The sequence below is a fragment of the Manis javanica genome, chromosome 11, assembly GCF_040802235.1.
Source record: "Manis javanica isolate MJ-LG chromosome 11, MJ_LKY, whole genome shotgun sequence".
Classification (NCBI taxonomy): domain Eukaryota; kingdom Metazoa; phylum Chordata; class Mammalia; order Pholidota; family Manidae; genus Manis; species Manis javanica.
Window position 1 is genome coordinate 71,192,293 of NC_133166.1, and position 20,742 is coordinate 71,213,034.

The following is a 20,742-nucleotide window of genomic DNA, read 5'->3' on the forward strand; positions in this document are numbered from 1 at the left end:
GGCCTGTTGCTAGGCTACAGCTTCCACACCTTTAGGCAAAAGTTATTATCGTGCTATGTAGAGAGCTCAGCCCTGTGCTCTGGGCAGATGCAGAGATGCTAGTGCTTGACCTACCACAGGGAGAACCAGCTGGGTAATAAACCCTTTCACCCCAAAGAACGTTTTGCTGTCAATTTCTTTGGTCACAGTGAATCAATAGTGTAGTTGCCCAGGGCTGAAACCCATTAGCAAAACATCTTCCACCAACCATTTTCTCAGACACCATAGTAGAATCTTCAGTTACCTTGTGCCAGGCATTTTCCATGCCACACATTCCACCTAGGATGGGACATCGCCCACCAGCCAGATGGTTGGTGAGTGACCTACTGTCTTGCTGGTGGGTTTCAGCCCCAGGCAAGTTCAGTGAGACTGAGAAAGGACAATGGAACATTCTCGGGGTGTTAATAACCGGCATTATTCTCCCAGCAATAGGTTGAGCACAAGAACCACGTCTGCATCCAACAGTCTGCAGGTCTATAATCCTCCTCCATTTCTGCCTTCACCCAGAGCCCTGGACAGAGCTCTTTATATAGTGACTCAGTCAACAATAGCTTATTGTCTTCAAGTATGTAAGCAGCAGTATAGCAGCAGGCCAATTACATCATCAAGTAGTTTAGGGTCAGGTGAGGATCCTGGCCATAGGAACTTCCATTTTCCCCACACCCACTCCCAAACCCCATGTTCCATCTGCTTCTGCAGATGGTTTCCTGGTATTCAGGATCCAGCTCAGGTACCCTGATGTCTTGCCTAAGGGATATTGCCCTGGGAAAGTTCACTCTGGATTCAGTGAGGCAGAACAACAACAACAGAACATTAGGGGAGAAAAGGTTTATACTGAGCTTTATTCTCATGGTGTCAAGTCAAGTGCTGGAATCACATCTGCCTCTGAGACATTCACAATTCATCTCAGTGTCTGCCTCCCAGCAGAGCACTGGGTACAGCTCTTTATATAGTAACACTAACAGTAATGGCTCTTTGCCAACAGGTGCATAACCAATTGCCTATGCAGTAGGCCAATTACATCATCAAATAGTTTAGGTCAGGTGAGGATCTTGGCTGTAGGAACTTTCATTTTTCCCTCCACCTGAGAAATAGATGTATGACAGAATCAGATATGCAAATTTATTTGGGTACATGCTTTGGAAAGATAAAGCAGAGGGTGGGATGAGAGGAATGCAGGTCTGACACTGTAGAATGAGGGGAAGGGCCAGCAGGAGCATTGCAGATGAGGCTCAGCTGCAGTGGAGCTCTGAGGAGAGCTGGGCCAGGCCAGTGGGGGCCAAAGCTAATTGTGCTGTAATCACCCTCCATGTTTTCTTGCTGAAAGGACTCATAGGGTTCCACCAGATTATACTCTTGGCTTTTGTTGTTGTTAGACTTTATCTTTTAAAGCAGTTTTAGGTTTACAACAAAATTGAGGGCAAGATATAGTGACCCCACATGCCTCCACTCCACACACAGCCTACCCATTTCAACATCCTCATCAGAGTGGACATTTCCTACAACTGATGAACAAACAGCAACACATCATTATTACAGGGTCCACAGTGTATACTGGGGTTCCATCAGCACAGAACAGTTTTCTGTAGGCAAATGGTATGGGGCAGTGACAGCAGAAGTCATGCAACCAAGGGGCTGCAGATCTCAATCCCAGGTTTCTTCATCCCCCACTGTGAAATCATACAGGATGGGCTTTGTCTCCAGGTCTCAAACTATAATTGGTGCATGTATCAAGAAATCTAAAATTGACTCAAGGTGGGTATCTTGCCAATGAGTTTCAGCCCCAGGCAAGCTCACTATGGATTCAGTGAGACCAAGGAATGACAATGGAATGTTCTTGGGGTGAAAGGGTTTATTACCTGCCTTGTTCTCCTGGTGATAGGTTGAGCACTAGAATTACACTGGCATCCAACAGTCTGCAAGTCTATAATCCTCCTTTGTCTCTGTTCTCTGCCTACAGCTCTTTATATAGTGACTCGGTCAATAATAGCTCATTGCCCATGGGTGTGGAAGCATTAGTCTAGCAGCAGGCCAGTTACATCATCAAGTAGTTTAGGTTCAGGTGAGGATCCTGGCCATGGGAACCTTCACTTTATCCACAGTGGGAATCTCCTAGAGTGAGGTGATCATGTAGGCATATACCAACTCCATGACCAGCCTCAATCATTGAAATCCCCAAAGTTCCACCAAAGAAACAACTAAACAATGCTGGCAGGCTGGTATGTCCTGCTCCCCAAACAGTCCCCAGGCCAATGGTCACAGAACATCATTTAATACCTTCCATGGTGTCTTACCTGAGGGTTTCAGCCCCAAGCAAGTTCAGTATGGATTTGGTGGGACCAAGAAATGACAATGGAATGTTCTTGGGGTAAAAGGGTTTATACCTGGCTTTTTTCTCAAGGCAGTAGGTCAAACACTGGAATCATATCTGCATCCAGCAGTTTACAGATCCGTAATCCACCTCTATCTCTGCTCTGGGTGGAGCTCTTTACATAGTGACTCAGTCAATAACAGTTCATTGCTAACAGGTGTGGAAGCATTAGCCTAGCAGTAGGCCAATTACATTATAAGGTAATTAAGGGTCAGGTGAGGATCCTGGCTATAGGAACTTCCATTTTCCCCACACCCTACCTTGGGATAATCTATCATAACTTTTTCATAGTTCATAACATAAGCTATCTGGTGAAAGAGGTTGCTTTTATTCCTTGAAGAATGTGTGGTTCTTCCTTAGCTTTGGCTCCATTTCCATACTGAAAAAGAGACACCCCTCCCCCTAATACAAACAACCTGGGGTACATCAGATTTTGCATAGCATAATGTCCTTAGAAGTCGTGTCTTCAGAAATTCAACTAACATTTAGTTCCTTCTGGGTACAATTTAGGGAAGCAGGGTGGCACAAGCTGACGTTTACATGCTGGGATGTGGGCCAGGTGTTCTACATAAGTGATCTCATTTGATTCTTACTGTAGCCATGGGAAATAGGTTTAATTATCCTCTCCTTCATGTCATGTTTTTAACCAAATGATACTTTTACCTGGTCTCAGGAGAAACAAGTATTTGGTGACCCTCCTAGGGGTCATTCTAAAGAAACAAAATCTTTCAAAAATTCAATTTGCATCTTCCTGAAGCAACTTGGTTCCAACAGGAAAAGCAGCTTCTCTTTCCAGCATAGTTTGCAGAATAATAAGTAGAATGTTTGGCAGAAGATAGAGTGGGAAGGAAAGTGGTTTGATGTCAGTCTGTTTGCAGGTGTCTTTAAAAATTTTCCAGTAGAGTGTCTTTGACTATGCATCTTCATTTTAAAGGAAAGGATTCTTTAAAAGGTGACTACTAAAGATTTTAGATTGAGACAAAATGCAAAATCTGAAAATAAGCTTTTTCCTGTTACAGCTTTATTGAAATATAATTCATACACCATACAATTCACCTATTTAAAAGGTACAGCTCACTGGTTTTAGTGTATTCACTGCAGAGTCATGCAGCCATCACTAGTGTCAAGCAGTCAATTTCAGAACATCTTCATCACTCCAAAAAGAAACCCTGTAGTTACTCCCAATCCCCACCCTCCCCATCAGCACTAGGCAACCACTAATCTACTTCTGTCTATGGATCTGCCTGTTCTGGACATTTCATATATGTGGAATCACACAGCATGTAGTCTTTGTGACTGGCTTCTTTCACTTAGTGTAGTTAGCACTTCATTTCCTTTTATGGCTGAATAATATTCCATTAAATGGATTGTGGATAAAGTGGAGGTTTCTATGGTCAAGATTTTCACCTGGCCCTGATTGGCTTGCTCACTACACACATGTGGGCAATACATCATTATTGACTCTATATGAAGAGCTCCGCCCAGTACTCTGCGTGACACGGTGGCACAACTGCAGGAGAGCAGAGACGAGACTGGAGTGGTGGCAGTGCCGAGGACAGAGACTGAGACAGCTGCGGGGGCAGAGAGGCCTAGAGGCAGAGACTGGCTTGCTGCATGCAGACTCTCTCTGAGTGGCCAGGATTCTGAGTGGATGGGATTCTAGTGACTGACCTGCCACTGTGGAAAAAAGTTGGGTATAAACCCTTTCACCCCAAGAACATTCCATTGTCATTTCTTTGGTCTCATTGAATCCACAATGAACTTGCCCAGGGCTGAAATCCATTGGCAAGACATGGATATACCTCTTTTGTACAATAGCTGCTTTTATTTTAAAAAGCATAAAAATTTTACTGTAGAAAAATGATACATACAGATATTAATCAATTAAAAATCACCCATAATCCCCCCACCCAGTGATAGCCACCATTGGCTATCTTTCAGTCTGGATTTTAGTCTATGAGTATATGTATATGGGATCATATTGTGTGTACTGTTTGTGCAAGGTGGATTTTTTATTGTTAAAATACACATAAAATTTACCATTTTAACCATTGTTAAGTGTTCAGTGACATGTACATTTACACTGCTGTGCAACCGTGTTCCAGAACCTTCTTATCATCCCAAACAGAAACTGTGTACCCACTAAACAAGAACTCCCCATCCTCCCTCCCCCAACCTCTGTCAATCACCATTCTACTTCCTGCCTCTATAAGTTCGGCTATTCTCGGTACTTCATGTGAGTGACTCATACAATACTTGTCTTTTTATGAATGGCTTACTTTATTTAGCATAATGTCTTTGAAGTTCAGTGAGGCTGTACCATATGTGAGAATTTCCTTCCTTTTCAAGGCTGGATAATATTCCATTGCATGTATTTGACCACATTTTGTTTATCTTTTTATCCATCAGTAGACACTTGGGTTGTTTCCACTTCTTCACTATTGTGAATAATGCAGCTATGAATGTAGGTGTACAAATATCTCTTCAAGACCCTGCTTTCAGTTCCTTTGGGTATTTACCCAGAAGTGAAATTGCTAGATTATATAGTAATTCTATGTTTAATTTTTTGAGGAACAGCCACAGCAGTTGCACCATTTTACATTCCTATCAGCCATAGGACAAGAGTTTCAATTTCTCCAGAACTTTGTCAACACTCGTCTTTTTGAACATAGCCAAAATATAGTGGGTGTGGAGTAGTAGCTCATTGTGGTTTTGCTTTGCATTTCCCTAATAATTAATGAGGTTGAGCATATTTTCATATGCTTATTGGTTTATTATATCTTTTTCAGATCCTTTTTGAATTTTGAATTCGGTTATCTTTTTATTATCAAGTTGTAAGGCTTCTTTATGTATTTTTTGATGTAAGTCCCATATCAGATACATGATTTGCAAATATTGTCTCCAGTTCTGAAGGTTGTCTTTTGCTTTCTTGGTGGTGTCCTTTGAAGGACAAGTTTGCACAGAAATAACTCAGTATTTCACAATGGGCCATGGGACTGGAAATGAGCAAACCTAATATGCCTAAAATGCAGCTATGTTTATTTTTATGGTATATTTTTGTCTAGATATTTCAAGACCTGGTGTCTTTTGTCCAAATTTTAGTTTTTTTTAAAGCAATGAGTCTTATACAATCTTTTCATTTTAAATTGTAATACACAATTACAGAGAGACAATTTCTCTCTCTTACATCAGAGAGAACCTGAGGCACTAAGCGTGGATCAGATTTCCTTCTCTTACCTGGTCCATGACTCCTTGCACAAGTTATCAGGGTGGTGGAAGAATCAAGTAAGCCAGTGAATATCAAACATCTTGTAAATATCCAATAAAAAAAACCTCACTGAAAATCATAGTTAAGAGCCTTGATTGAAGTCTAATAAGTGGCAGATATTGGGATAGAATCAGGCTTCAGAGTATGAGAAGACTCATTTAGGATTTTTTTCAATGCAAATTATCAGGGCCTGATAGACTTATTTACACAGCAGACCTGCTGCTTTGTGTGTGAAAACTGCTGTCAAATAAAAGCTGGTTTGCCTTGGTCTGCGACACCTTGACCCTGGATTACATTCACAAACCTACTTCTCCCACTCTCCTCCCCTCCCTCACATGGGTTTGTTTCTATTCTCTAATTCCCAGAGGGTTGAGTCTCCAAATAGATAGTGACCTACCCCGAGGAGCTGACAATAGGGATCAGTTCTCTCTCCTCTTCTTAGAAGGTAGATCAGAATGCGTTTAGAGGGCACAAGAAGGGTTAAATTAGCTATGAAGGAAGGATTACTTTGTAAAATTGTATTTCCTTCCTGCTCTTACCTTGTTTTCCTCCTACTAGAGCAAGTGGCAGCACACAGCTACCGGAGGCACAAAGCTGGCATTGCTAATGATACTCCCTATACTGAAGCTAAAATGCTTGCTAGGAATTATTTTATTGTAAGATCTTTACATCTATCAACACATCTAATACTCAAAACAGCCCTGTTATCATCTGCACTTCACACATGCAAAAATGAGACACAAGAGAGTTAAGAAGCAGAGCTGCCTAGATCATACAACCAGCAGCCAGAATTCCAGCCAAACTTGGGGCTGCCTGCCAGGCCTCTAAACCTGTAAGATGACAGGTGCCAACATCTCTCTCCTCTCCTCTGTCTGCCCCAACAAGCTTCCTCCTGGGTGATTTCCAGGACTCTCGCCTTGTCCACTCCAAACCATTTCCCACTTTTTATTCTACAACACAAATGGAAAAGTGCAACCCCCATTATTTAAAGCCCAACTTCTCCAGTGCTCTGACGTCCAGCTCCTCCACCTAGGCTAGCAGGTGTCTTGCTCTGTCCTATGTCAGTCCCCCACCTTTTAACTCTAGTTCCTGGAACTCACCCACGTTGTGTTCACATTAACTATCCCATCTGCCCCCCGCAACCCCCATTGCCCATAAACTCCTGGAGAGAAAGGATGGGAGCTCAATAACACTTGCTAAATGAATTGTTGAAAGGTAGCAGTGGTTTATTATTATTCAGTGTTACAGGCAGGAATTGCACAATCTTTCGCTGGGTTCTTTCAAAACTGGATGAATCTCATCCAGCATTCTTGTAACATTTCCCTCAGACACTTTATCATCTTGTAGGGGCACTTTGGTTTGTCTGTACCCACACCAAGCCTCCTGTCACCAGTTTTGTAATTTTCTCCCAGCGCTAAGTGGTCTGGTGTCGAATGGATGGAACGTGACGGCTTCTGACCTACCGACCTAAACGACGAACTTGACCATCTCTCAAGGTCGAGGGTCGCCGGACCCCGAGTCCTGGACAGACAGGCTGAGGGCTGCTGGGCCGAGCCGCCTCTGCCTCTCCCCAGCTCCCTGGGAAGTGGGCACAGTGGAAAATGGGCTTGAATAGAACTCCTCTGGTAACGCGCCAAGCCCTCGGACTTCCTCCCCTCCTGGCCCCGATCCGCCCGTAGGGCCTCCCCGCCTTTGCTTCCCCGCTCGGAGCAAACACCCTGCAGCTCCCGCAGCCGCAGCGTGAGCCGCGAGCCGGGAGCGAGCCCCAGAGGGGCGGGCCGGGACGGGAGCGGGCGCGGGACGCAGGAGCTCGCTGGGCCCCGCTCTCCAGCGCCGCTCCCCCTGGCAGCGGCCTCACCTCTGACCTGCGCCCCCGCCTGCGGGCGCCCCGTCCCTCCCGCCCGGCCGCGGCTACCCCCACCTGCCCCTCCCCGGCCGGGGCCCCTACCCGGTGGGCGCAGCCCGAGCGCCGCCTCAGCCGCCGCGGCCGCGAGCTGACATTCGAACCTCCCTCTCAAAGCCTGTCCCCGCCCCACAATGCACCGCGGCGGGCAGCCTTTGAAAAAGCGGCGCGGCTCGTTCAAGATGGCGGAGCTCGACCAGTTGCCTGACGAGAGTGAGTAGCACCTCGAAGCGCCCCCTCCCCGCCGGCCGCCTGCCCCCGGGCCGCCCGTCCGGGCCGGGCTGCCGCGTCCTCCGCTGGGCCCGTGGGCGGACTGCCAGCCCTATCGCGGCCCTCAGTCCTCCCCAGGTGTGGCCCGCGTTGCCGCCTTTGTTATGGTGTCTGTGTGTTGGTTTCTGGGGTGGTGTGAGCGCCAGGGCCGGAAACCGAGAGCCCGGGGCCCGGCGGGGGCCGGGAGGCGGCGGCGGCGGCTCCCAGCCCGACGCGGGCCCACGGGCGTGGGGCTGTCCTAGTCGCCTGCACGCCGCCCGGCGCCTTATGTAACTCGCAGGGCCGGGGGCAGGGGGCTGTGGGGGGGGGCCTCGGGCCGGGCGAGGTGGCCACAGCCCCTGTCCTGGGCCCCACCCCTGGGCTTGTCCTGTCAAGGTTCCTGCCTGCACAGGCACTTGTGATCTTCACCCCCACCTCCTCTTGCTGTGACTACCCCTGGAAGTGTTTCCGTGGCAGAGGGCTTGCCCCTTCACCTGGGACCACAGGTGGCTATGGACCTGTGCATAGAGAGGCCGCACTGGCTGCACAGGTATTCAGGTAGCCCCCATCCTCAGACTTTATTCTGTGTGGATGCGGCCTAAGAATCATGGGGGTGCCCTTACGCAGGGATGTGACCGTCACAGCCTGCACATGCAGTCATCTCCTGACACCCGGCCCTGTGCACGTCTCACTTAACCATGTTTGCTCGCCCTGCCATCTCAGACGTGTGTGCTCACCCGTGTTCAGTAAGTAAAAGCACCAATTCTGTAGTTCAAGCACAATAGGACTTAATTTTGTAATTTACAGTAGTATATAAAGTATACGAAAAAGCGGATATTTTAGCTACTTATAGAATGGTCCACACTCACTATTCAGTTTATACATAACTGTCGTGTATTGTGAGAGTTGTAGTATAACAATAACAAAATGTGCAATAGCTGTTAAATTTGTGCAAGAAGCATATAGACACTTTTAAAATGAGAGCTAAACTCAGCCAATTGTTTTCTTTGTGGGATCATATATTCTTAATGTGTTATAAAATTAAAAATCCAAGTTTGCCAAACTGGTGAAAAGTTGTATTAAAAGAGTTTGTGTTTTAAATTTGCGCTAGTACTAAGTACTAAGTTACAATAGAATTTCCTTGTTGTTGGAAATGTTCTCTTTTACAGTGTCGAATAAGCTTGCCACCAGCTGCATGTGGCTGTGGAACTCTTCAGATGTGGCTAGAATGACCAAGGAACTGAATTTTAAATTTTGTTTAATTTTCATTAAATAGTCACATGTGGCTAGTGGCTATTGTATTGGACAGGGTGCAACTGTAGACCATCCATGAAATTTTATTGTTTCTTGTTTGGAGAATACAGTTGATGCTGACTTAATGATGCTCCTAAATAGAAGGGGGGCCACTAAGCACAATGTGCTTGTCATCTGAAAATCGTTGCTATCTTTATTATAAAGATGTTTTATTATCTCTTAGAAGTCACAACCACTAGAGCTCTTACTTTGGTCACTGTAGTCATTCTGTAGAACTGAGGTGTTTTAAGTGGCTTTCTTTTCACTGTCATTTGGAATATTTGCCCATCATCATTAAACAGTTATTGTGCACTTATTTTGGTTGTTTGTAGAGACTTGGGACTCTTACTAGGATTCAAATTCCAGCTAAATTCACAAACTATTTAACAGTCATTTATATTACTTTGTGACATCTCTAATACATTGTGATATGTATGCATGCACATGTGTTTGTGTGATACATGTCTTGTTTAGCTAGACCATAGCTTGTTGATAGCAGGGATTGCCTTACCTCATTTGTCACACAGTGCCACAAATCTTGTGTACATAAATACTTGATTAATATTGAGAGAGGGTAAGAGGCATTACTAATGAAACTAGAGCAGAGTCTTGATACTAGAAATACAAATATGTTTCTTTGCCATTTTCAATCAAGGGGACTAGTTAATAAGTTAATCAATAGCCAGTATAACATTATCAGGAATAAAAGCTACCATTTTTTGAGTGCTTGCTATGAACCAAATACTGTGGAAAGTGTATGATATACACTTGCTCATTAAATCCTCATTTCAACTGAGGTCAGTATTCTTGCTAGTTTGATTCTGTATATGAGGAAACTGAGGCTATCTTAACCCAGATCATTCCTCTGAGCTCCTGTTCTTGGCATATCACCTCTTAGATGCCTCAAAGGCCACTCAAACTCCACAGGTTCAAGATTGACTTTATAATCCCACCCCAGGAAAGAGAGATTTTCAGCAGTCCCTCTGTTTATGAATTGCTTCACTGTACATTCAGCTGAAACCTGGGTTATCTTCATACTTCCTCACTTCCCTCTTTTTCATTTCTCTTATTTAAGCCTTTGGTAAGTCTTGTAACTTTTACCTTATAAATCTTTCTCAGTTCTACCTACTTCTCACCAGCACCCTAGCCCAAGGTGTCACCATCTCTTCCCTGCACTAATCGCTTCAGCCCACATGGGCCACTACATACAGCCTACATACAGCCAGAGTGATACTTTCAAAATCTTTATATGTCATACTGCTGCTTAAAACACTTTAGGACCTACAAGACCCTCTGTGGTCAGCAAGCCTCACCTGTCCAGCGTCATTTTGTACCCTCTTCCTCTCCTTCTGTCCCTCTGAGCTAAGTGGGCAGCTTTCATTCCCTATACTCACCAGCTTTCCTTTTCGCAGAGCCTTACATGCTGCTCTCTGCCTGGAGTGCTTCTTCTCCCCCTCGCTTCTGCTAAACTTCTACTTATCCTTTAGATCCCATTTTATGCTTCTTCAGAGAGCTGTTTTCTGTCCTCCCTCACAAAGATGACATTTTATTAAATCTTCTCATGCCACTATGTACCTTCTTAGTGGCAGCTGTCACCATTGCAGCCTTATATTTGTTAGTGTGATTGTTGCTTAGCTTTGGTTAGAAGCCCTACAGAGAAGGGACCATTTCTGGTTTACTTTATGCTTGTGTGCCCAGTTCCATACATAACACCTGGCTTAACTTCTCTGCCTTTGTTTAATACTGCTCTTCCCTTGCTAGCTCCTCCTCAAGCACAAGGGCCTTTTTTCCTGTTCCTGGAATATTCTAAACATTCTACCTAAGGGCTTTTATAACCTGTTGTTTCTTCTGCCCAGATGCGTTGTTTTGACCTGCTCTCTCATGACTAGTCCTTGACAAGTTACCTCCTCAGAGAAGCCTTCCTTAACCACCTTATAGAAGGTAACTCCCCCACACTGAGATGACCGTGGTGATTTTCCTTACAGCGGCTGCCATGAGTGTGATTACCATTTCATGTACTTGTTTATTGTGTGTCTCTTCCCACTAGAATGTAAACTCTGAGAGCAGAGCCTTTGTCTATCTTTTCCTTCACGTAATTCCATCCAGTAGAATAGTGCTGTGGCAGGCATGCAGTGAATATTTGTTGAGTGAATAAATGAACATATCCAGTTAGAGTGGGATTCTAATTTAATCAAATTCACCTGCCTATAAAATCCATGTTCTTAACATAATAGGTTTTTTGATAGATCGAAGTAATAAGAACAGGCAGCATGATAGAAAAACTGGCCGTATGCTATATGCATTATTCTCTAAGCACTTTTACATATATTAACTTCTTTAATCCCCATTTGACAGATGAAGAATCAGCTCAGGGAAGTTAGGTAACTTGCTAAAGAAAGTGGCAGACCTATAATTCAAACACAGTCTCCATGTATGCTCTGACCACAATGCTGTACTGCCTCTAAAAAAAGAAAAAAGGTTAAAAAATGGTAGGTGAGAACCCCCAAGCTATAGTTCCTGCCTTCATGAGCAGGAATGGATATCCTTGCAGCTCACACATCTTTGTCAGATCTCTGCTCAGATACCAACTTTCAGAGAAGATAATCATGAACACCTTGTAGAAAAATAGTCTTCCCTCCGCAAAGCCCCACTCCACATTCCTCGGCTTTATTATTTTTTTCCAGTAGCTCTTATCATCACTTGGTATGTGTATTCGTCTCTCCTCATTAGAATTAAAGTCCATGAGAGCAGAGACTTTGGATTTTTTTCATGCCGGTTTTTCTCAAATGAACCATATTTCTCTTGGTAGCAACATGGGTATGTGCCTTGACTACTAGTGCTGCTTTCCTTCCAGTTGTGTTGTTTGAGGCTTTTTAGCAAAATTTAATGGCATCTCTCCCCACTTCTCCACTGCCTTTGTCCATTAAACTTCAGTTTGCCCTACAGAAGCTGTTAAGGTGTCCTATTAACCATTCCCCACACCTAGGCAAGAGAGTAGGGTGAAAGCAAGAGTGGCCTCAATGTCGATGGGTTGTCTGTTCCATAAGTCTCTCATACTGCCCTGCAGAGGACAGTCAGTTGAGGTTTAGGGATGTGAGATGCATAAAAATGTGTCGTAGCCAGAACTGTCATACTCTATTTGTTGCTTCTCATTTTAAGTCTGTTGTCCATTTGCAGGAGCTGTAAATCATTGCTGCTCTTGTTAAACACCAAGGAGAATTAATCTGTCTTTCTGACTTCTCTGCCTAGTTCATGTTGTTCTTTATCTCCGAGATAATTCTTTCTTTTTTTTTTTTTGTATTGTGTGTAATGTCAAAAGGGACTGGCTCCTTAAAGATGCTTACACACATTTTGAACATGCCATTTAAAAATTTGTCTTTTCTCAATGCAGATAAAATGACCAGCCTTTCAAATAACTACTGCCTGATTTGGGGTTATATTCTTTCAAACACAATTGGGTGTCACAGTAACAGATGAGAAGTACCTGGTTATAAAATAAGTTAAAAAATGAGGAATGATTAAAAAAACAATAATTTGTAGTGGAAGAAAAAAGGTGTTCTAAACAGTTTTTTAAAGGTGAAAGATTTTACTCATGTATAATCCTATGAATAATTTCTATTTTGAAGCATAGAAAGGTTTTTATCCCTCTATTAATTTATTTTTTACTTGAGATAAAATTGACATATGACACTGGATTAGTTTTAGGGGTAAAACATAATGGTTTGATATATGTATATATTGTGAAATAATTATCACAGTAAGTTTTAGTTAATACTCATCACCATACATAGTTATAATTTTTTTCTTTTAAGATCTTTTCTTAAGATCTGTTTTTTTAGCACTTTTCAGATGTACAATACAGCATTGTAACTACAGTCACTATGCTCTGCATTACATCCCCAAGACTTATTTATCTTATAACTAATAGATAGTAACTTTTGACCACTTTCACCTATTTCAACACACACACATGAACCTGCATCCCTGTCAAACTATCAGTCTGTTCTCTTTTTCTATGAGTTTGGGTTTTTTGGTTTTTGTTTTTAGATGCCACATACAAGTGAGAGAGATCATCCTTTGTTGTTTTTCAAATGACTTGGAGTTCTTCGCAATACACATATCCAATTCGGAGATTTTCAATGTAGTGTTCTCCGTCTCTCATAAAAACCTTTCCCTATTTTTCTCCTACTTCCCCTCCAGAGATCCTATCCTTTATTCACACCAGAACCTGTAATGTTTCTCAAAGTGGGCTTGAGGGTTACCTGCAATGGAATCCCCTGAGGACCTTTATTAATCGCACAGATTCTGCGTGTAGGAGGGGCTTCTTGGTTATTCTAGTATACACTAAGGTTTGTGTTTGTCAGCAGACCCCTCGACATTATGCCAGTCCCTCTTGGCTCTTCTAAACCCCGTTCTCCAGCTTGTGTCTTCACATGTTGCACATCACTATGCTCTGGACCTCCGGGGGGCTTATTGCCTGGTACACAACCCCTGGGTCATCTGCACCTCCTTTTTTTCCCCAACCTGTTACCACCTCTGATCTTTGCCTCAATAAACAGCCCACATTCTCTTTGCCTTCTCCAACACCAGTGCACTTCTGGGCAAGGATCCCAAATGGCTCTTGTCCTACTCTTCCTCCTTCTTCAGCTTCTGTATTTTTTAATCTTGAAAAGGTCCCAGTTGTCACAAGTCAAGAAGACTCCCAAATTTCGCTCTCCAGTTAATCCTTACCTTATCTCCTAGTCTGTAGCTTGAATTGTCCACTAGTTATTTCTAACTGCTCATCCCACTGTCACTTCAGACTCAGCATCACTGAAACTAAATGGGTCACTTTTACCCCTAAACCAAGTTCTTTTGCTCTAACTTTGCTTATGAAGTAACACTGATTCCTTTTAATTGCAGGCTCTTCAGCAAAAGCCCTTGTCAGTTTAAAAGGTAAGAATCATAGCATGATTCTTTAGATAGGGCATAAACTAGAAATTTAATTCATTAAATTAATTTGGATATAGTGTTTCTCTTTTCTAAGTTATGCTTCATTATAGCTTTTAAGTATTTGTTTTCATTGAGGGTAATTTTAAATTCATTTGTTGTCATAGGAGAATTTGATCCTTGGTTGTCAAAAATTAAGACATTTTTTCCCCCTAGAATTATTGATTAAAGAACTTTGTAACTAAACATTCCAGACACAGCTTACTAGATTTAAAGCATTTATTAAAACAGCTGTGCTAAGCTATATTTTTGCATAAGATTTTACTTTTTAAGAATTTTGCCTTCTAAGTAATAATGCAAGTCTCTTGAAGTAAAAAAATGGTAATGCTTTTCTTTTTCTGAGAAAAGTTTAGACGTGTTCCTTGGTCTTGTTATTTCTTTCTTTAAGTAGACCAACCCTTTTAATATAGTTGTTTTGAAGTTTTACCTCTTCAACAAATTCTACTCAGTAAGTAAATTTGAAACCAAACTAGATATTCTCAAAGGTTAATTAGTACTTTTAGTTTTTAAGGCTACTGTGCTGTGCTTTGGTTTGGTAATTTTTACCAAATTAAGTCCTAATTTCTCGAATTACCCTCATTTATTTCACGAGCAGGATAACCCACTCCACCTCTTGTCTTTTGTACTTCTTAAAATGTATGTCTGAAAAAGTGTTGTATTTTCCCAATATTAAAACCATTTCTCTTTTTAAAAAATATGTACAAGTGATATAACTTTCTAACAGAAAAAAATTAGAAAATTCTGATGAGCAACTGGAAGGAAATAAAAATAACTGTCTTGTATATATATTCAGTTTTCTATGTCTTCCTATATACAAACATACCTTTTTATAAAAATTAAACTCATCCTTACTTATTTTCACAATATGTCTAATCAATGACTTGATTGAATTTTTTCTGTTTACATACAATGCTGAAGAGATTTCTTTGAATTAAGGAAACAAACACCACACATTTCAGTTTTGGATACCAAGAGTTTCACATATTGAAACAGGAATCATTTAGAAATACACTACAAATTAGAAGGACTTTTCTTCCATTTTTTTCTTTGCCCTGCTTTCAATCAGATTGTAATTACAAGATAGTTCTTGGCAAATTAGAATAGAGGTATTATTTATAACCAAAAAGAAAGAAGCCACACATGATTTAACATAAAAATTTAATACTTTCAAGATGCATTACATTATCAAATTATTTAAAGAGTTTGATGAAAAAATACTGAAGAGATTTTTTCATTTGTAATAAACCAAAATTATTACAGTGTATTTTTTTCCATATTGGTTAATATTTCATATATTGTTATTAATAAAAAGGCAGTGCTCATAGTATAAAATCCTTTGAGCTAAACTTAAATCTTATTAGTAATAATTATTTATTACAGAGGGAAGCTTATCTAACACATGGAATGAAAAATACAGCTCTTTACAAAAAACACCTGTTTGGAAAGGCAGAAATACAGGCTCTGCTGTGGAGATGGTAAGGAATTAGTTTTTCTTACACTTTAGAAATGATAGCTAAATTATATTACATTGTCATGTGCAAGTTCTTACAGCAGAGTAAAAATTTTCCGAGGTTTTTCCCCCACTCCAAGCATTTGAGTCTTTAAATGTCATTGAGTGGTGATTGATCATTCCTACATAAATAGTCTTACCCTGTAATAATCTGGTCATCATTGTTAAGTAATTGTAGTTTCTTTAAATAGGCAAAAAAAAAAAAAAAAATTCCAACAACCCGAACAACTGTTCTTTTATTAGAATGTAAAAATTTTACATGGCTCTGATCCCTGCAAAAAGATACGTAAATAAGTGGTAAGATAAAAAATCTTGTGTAGGTCAAGGGTATGTGCATTTGAGGGGTGGGAGTTAGAGATGAGCATGTAATTGGCATGACTAACGATTTTGGGGGCCTCTGTTCCTCGCTCAGCCAGAAGGTTTTAGGGGTCAGTCATGAAACAACTCTGGGGCTGGGATAGACAGCAGCAGTCACAGTAGCCTGGGCAGCTGGCCAGAGTTCACGTGCAGGACATTCCGCACTCTGTCTTTTCTGTCACCATGGTTCTTCCCCCTCTCTGCCCATGTCAGGGGCAGGGAGTGGGGGAAGGGACTTCTCAGGGCTGTGGAGTGTGAAGACTCCCAGCAGGTTTACTTTCAAAAGCCCATACCTCTAGCCTTCACCCCTATAGGATGCTGCCCTCTGCACCTTCCAACGAGGCATAACGCTTTATCTTGAATAGTGGAAGAAAGATTTGAAAAAGGATGTGAGTGCAGTTGGGATATTTTTTTTCTGTTTTTCTTCTCTATTGATGAAGTCTCCAAACCAAGAGTAGTCTGTAAATTTTTTATATTACAAACCTGTAAGCATATAATGTACTTTAGATACTTAAACAAAATTTTAGTTCCACAGGCACTTATCAAATATCTGTTACAGGTATCTTATACTTTTATTTGCAAAAGAAAATTCAGTTGATTTTTGAGAAAAGGAATATAACTTATACATATAGATTTAACACTCTAGCATGATCTAGCAGCTTTGTCCCAGCCCAGCCTCTGCAACAGACATCTCATGTTATACACCCAACTGGCATTAATTCAGGTACCAATATGAGAGCAGGAATTTTAGAACCTATTTTCCTATCTTTACCATTCAAGGCTGCCAGGGTACTAAGGAGACTTGGGTTCTTGTTTTAATCATCAGCTATATGTTGCATCTGTAACAAACTGCATAAATATGTATCTTACTACATTCTAAATCTAAGATTATTTGTACTTGATTTTGTTTACTTTGTCCTTCCATACTGCCGATAATCCAGAGCTAGCTGTATTTTCCAAGTACAGAATTGTATTTTGGAACAAAAACGGGACATGTTCAGCTTTTTCATTAAATAAAATATTTCTCTCATAGCCCTCCAGAAATTCAAAACGAAGTCGACTATTTTCTGATGAAGATGATAGACAAATAAATACAAGGTCACCTAAAAGAAACCAGAGGGTTGCGATGGTTCCTCAGGTATGTGTGTGCACAAAGTTTCTTTCATGTGAAAGGAAATGAGCAACTGCTGGACATAATAAAGTTTGTATCTATTATTCTGTTTCATTTTGAGTAACATTCTTTACTTTAAATCAGCGCTCCAGCTCAGCTCCTATATTAGTTACCTAGAAAAGGACATTATTTTATTGATGGACTTTAAACCAGAATAGAAAGCCAGTCCTCAATTTTACAAATCCACACTTTTCTTATAAGCATAAGATAGTGGACATTAAGCAAATGGATTTGGCAATATGGAATCCCTTTGGAGTTTTGCATGGAAATGAGAGGAAAAAGGAGGGAAGTATGTTGAGGGCTTTCTGTCTTCTTCTTAATTTTTGGCTTTTTTTTTAAACTCAAAGTAGACATATCAGAATCAAAGGGATGAATGAAAATTGGATAAGGAAATACTAATTTCAGGAATAATGTTATTTTCTCCTATCAAATTTATTACTTTTGATAGTTACTTCCTACTTCTCTTTCATTGATTTTTCCAAAAGTGTTACAAGATTTTTCTAATAGGATGAGTCATAGTAGAGGTGATTTTCTCAATCAAGGATTTGACATCAAATAAAGGCATGGCAAGCAGTATGCCCTACCAAGAAAAAAAAAAAACCAAAAGTCTTGCATGCCTTTATGATGTTTTAAAATAGCAAAATATTTTCATGTTCTATAAAATGAACAAAAATGTATTTTGAACTTTTTTTTAACATCAAGGACAAGTGTACATAAGCGTCTATAATTCAAATTAAAAAATGTAACCCACTTGAAAGTAATACACAATGTACATTAGCTTAACAGGGTGAATGAATATAGGAAATAGTTAAATTTTAACAACTATTTCTTGTATTGATGATAGTAGAGCTATTATTCGGATAATTTTGGTGATTTAACTCTGTTTAGATTTTAATTGCCAAATCTGGATTTTTTTAAAGTTTTTTCTTCCTCCAACATTTATTATGAAAATTTGCTAACAGAGACTCTGAAACCATCTTGCCCCAACTCTATCCACTCCTCTCTTCCCCAGGCACATCATTCTTTCTAGGTCTATTTTACAAAGGCCTTTCTACTTGCATGCAGTGCAGAACAAATGTAAGACACACGTGGCATGAAACTTATTCAATTATGTGAAAAGTTTTTATATCCTCTGAGTTTCCTCTTTTCTATCTTAACATGCCTAGTTCTTTGCATTTTCATTTACATGACTTGGCTTGTTCCTTTACTCTCCTAGTAACATGCTCTGAATTTGTTGCATTCTTTTCCTTGAAAGAGTACTGTCCAGAGCTAAAAAATTATAAGAACCAACTTTTATATTGAGTATTTGTATGTGTCATATCCTCTTATAATGTATAAGCACTTCCTATGTATTATTTTGATTTACTCCTTAACAACCCTGAAGAGATAGGTTACTATTTTATTATTCCCCATTTTTCAAATGAGAAAAACATGTTTCAAGATAATGTGCTCAAGATCACAAAGCTAGAAAGTGAAGGCTAATACTAAAATGGCAGGTAGTCTGTCTCCAGAACCCTGCTTATTTGTTGTTCTAACAGCTTTATTGAGATATAATTCACATATATAATTCATGTACTTGAAGCATAAAATTCAGTGTTTTAATATGTGCACAGAGTTGTGCAGCCAATTTTAGGACAGTTTCATCACTCCAAGAGAAACCCTGTACCCAGGAGCAGTTACTTTCCATTTTCCATTTGTGGAATAAACCCTCTGACGGGTAATTCCTACAAGAGTATTTACATCTGAATTTAAGAAGATGCTACTGTATAATCCATTCATAAAAGTTGTAACAATTTATATTTCCACTAATTTTGAATGTATTTCCCCACACTCAATAGAGGGATCTTTAATACAGTTTTATGTTTAATGAGCCACTAATATCCTATTTAAAAATCTAGGTCAATAATTCAATTGAAAGAAAAATAGCAGTTTTTCTGATAATAATAACTTATAAATATTTGGTTATTGTGCTGAACGACTCCTGGCATATAAAAATTTTTTTACATTAAAAAATTAATTTTCTAAGTACAGTGTAGTGTCTTGAATTGGATTCTGGGACAGAAAAAGGATGTTAGTGGAAAAATGAGAAATTTAAGTCTATAGTTAAATTAATAGTATTGTACCAGTGTTAATTTCTTAGTTTTGACAAACCATAAGATGTTAACATTAGGGAAAACTGAGTGAAGGGTGTATTTGGACTCTGCTATCTTTGCAACTTTTCCATAAATCTACAATTTTTCCAAAGGAAAAATTTATAATTAAAAAAAAAGTTAATTTTGACCTTCTCCTATCCTCAGGATCTACTTCCTTCATTAATTGGTAACTACTGTAATTATTTTGATTGTCCTTTTAGACCTTCTTAAAAACATTTTTCTAAAACTTTATATATGTATTTGTAGAAAATGCATGGTATTGCTTAATGTATATAGTTTTTAAATTACATTTATAGTATTTTCACAATCATATATCCCTGCATCATTAATTTAGTTTTTCATTCAAAAGTCTGTTTTTGAGATCTGGCCATGCTGAAAGAGATGGATGGTTGGATGAATAGATGGGTGGATGGATGGATGGATGGATGGATGGATACTGATTGAGATAGATAGATAGGTAGGTAGATAGATAGATACTGATAGAGAGAGAGAGAGATAGATAGATAGACAGACAGACAGACAGAAAGACAGAAGTGTTTTCTGTTACAAACAATGCTGTAGTGAACATCCCAAGCGTATTTGTATAAATTGGCAAGTGCTTTTCTAGGGCAGATGCCTAAAATGTAGAATCGCTGGATCATAGGATATTATGCACATTTAAAATTTTTAAGGAGTGCCAAATTATTATCCAATGAAATTGTACTGTTTTTTACTGTCTACAATCAATATATCATAGTGCCTGCTTTTTCCCAAAATCTCGCCAAATCAGTATATATAACCAGACATCTAGATTTTTGCTAATCTGAAAATAGCATCTCACTTGTTTTAGTTGGCAGGCATTTCATCTGTGCATGATGTTGAGGTATTTTCCATATATATTTAAAAGCCAACTATTTGTCTTTTTCTCATTTTCTGTTAAATTATTGTTCATTTTCTTATTTGTAAGAATTTTGTGTAAGGAATATTGGCCCTTGGGCTGTCTATATTGGTTGTAATTTTTTTCAGAGTTGGTACTTTTGACTTAGTTTCTGTATTTTTCCCCATGTGGGATTGAAAAAAAATCCTAAAGGTCAAAAATATAGGTATCTTTCCTTTTTATGACTTCTTGAGTTTATGCTCAGAAAGACCTTCCCTAATCAAAAAATACAGTTTTAGAATACTTTATTTTATTTCATTTTTTAATGTTTAAAATTTCAAACCATCTGGAATTTATTTGGGAGTAAGGAATGAGGTAAGACTGCAACCTAATTTTTTTTTTCCGGAGGACAACTTAGTCAACACTGATTTGAAATGCTGCTTGCACCACAAGCTAAATTACTGTATATTTGGGGTTGTTTTTATTTTCTATCTATGTCTCTGTATGTGCTACTGTCAATTGTTTTATGTGGTTTATATTGCGTTTTAATGTTTGGTAAAGCATTATTACTTACTCTTTTATT

The 20,742-nt window shown here is 39.9% G+C and overlaps 1 protein-coding gene across 8 annotated transcripts in view; it reads left to right on the plus strand.

The window, feature by feature from the left end:
* Positions 1-7,715: 7,715 nt before the first annotated feature.
* Positions 7,716-20,742, plus strand: part of LIN9 (lin-9 DREAM MuvB core complex component) — an 87,371-nt gene continuing 74,344 nt past the window's right edge. The window contains exons 1-6 of one of the 8 annotated variants that reach the window (XM_037008887.2): positions 7,725-7,794; positions 8,458-8,576; positions 10,980-11,064; positions 14,026-14,058; positions 15,493-15,587; positions 17,013-17,117. In XM_037008887.2, the coding sequence (XP_036864782.1) occupies positions 15,585-15,587; positions 17,013-17,117 (108 nt within the window). In that variant the 5' untranslated portion in view covers positions 7,725-7,794; positions 8,458-8,576; positions 10,980-11,064; positions 14,026-14,058; positions 15,493-15,584. Of the gene's footprint in view, positions 7,795-7,833; positions 7,930-8,457; positions 8,577-10,979; positions 11,065-14,025; positions 14,059-15,492; positions 15,588-17,012; positions 17,118-20,742 lie in introns of those variants that run through there. The other 7 variants (XM_037008890.2, XM_037008886.2, XM_037008885.2 and 4 more) reach the window with 7 other exon arrangements.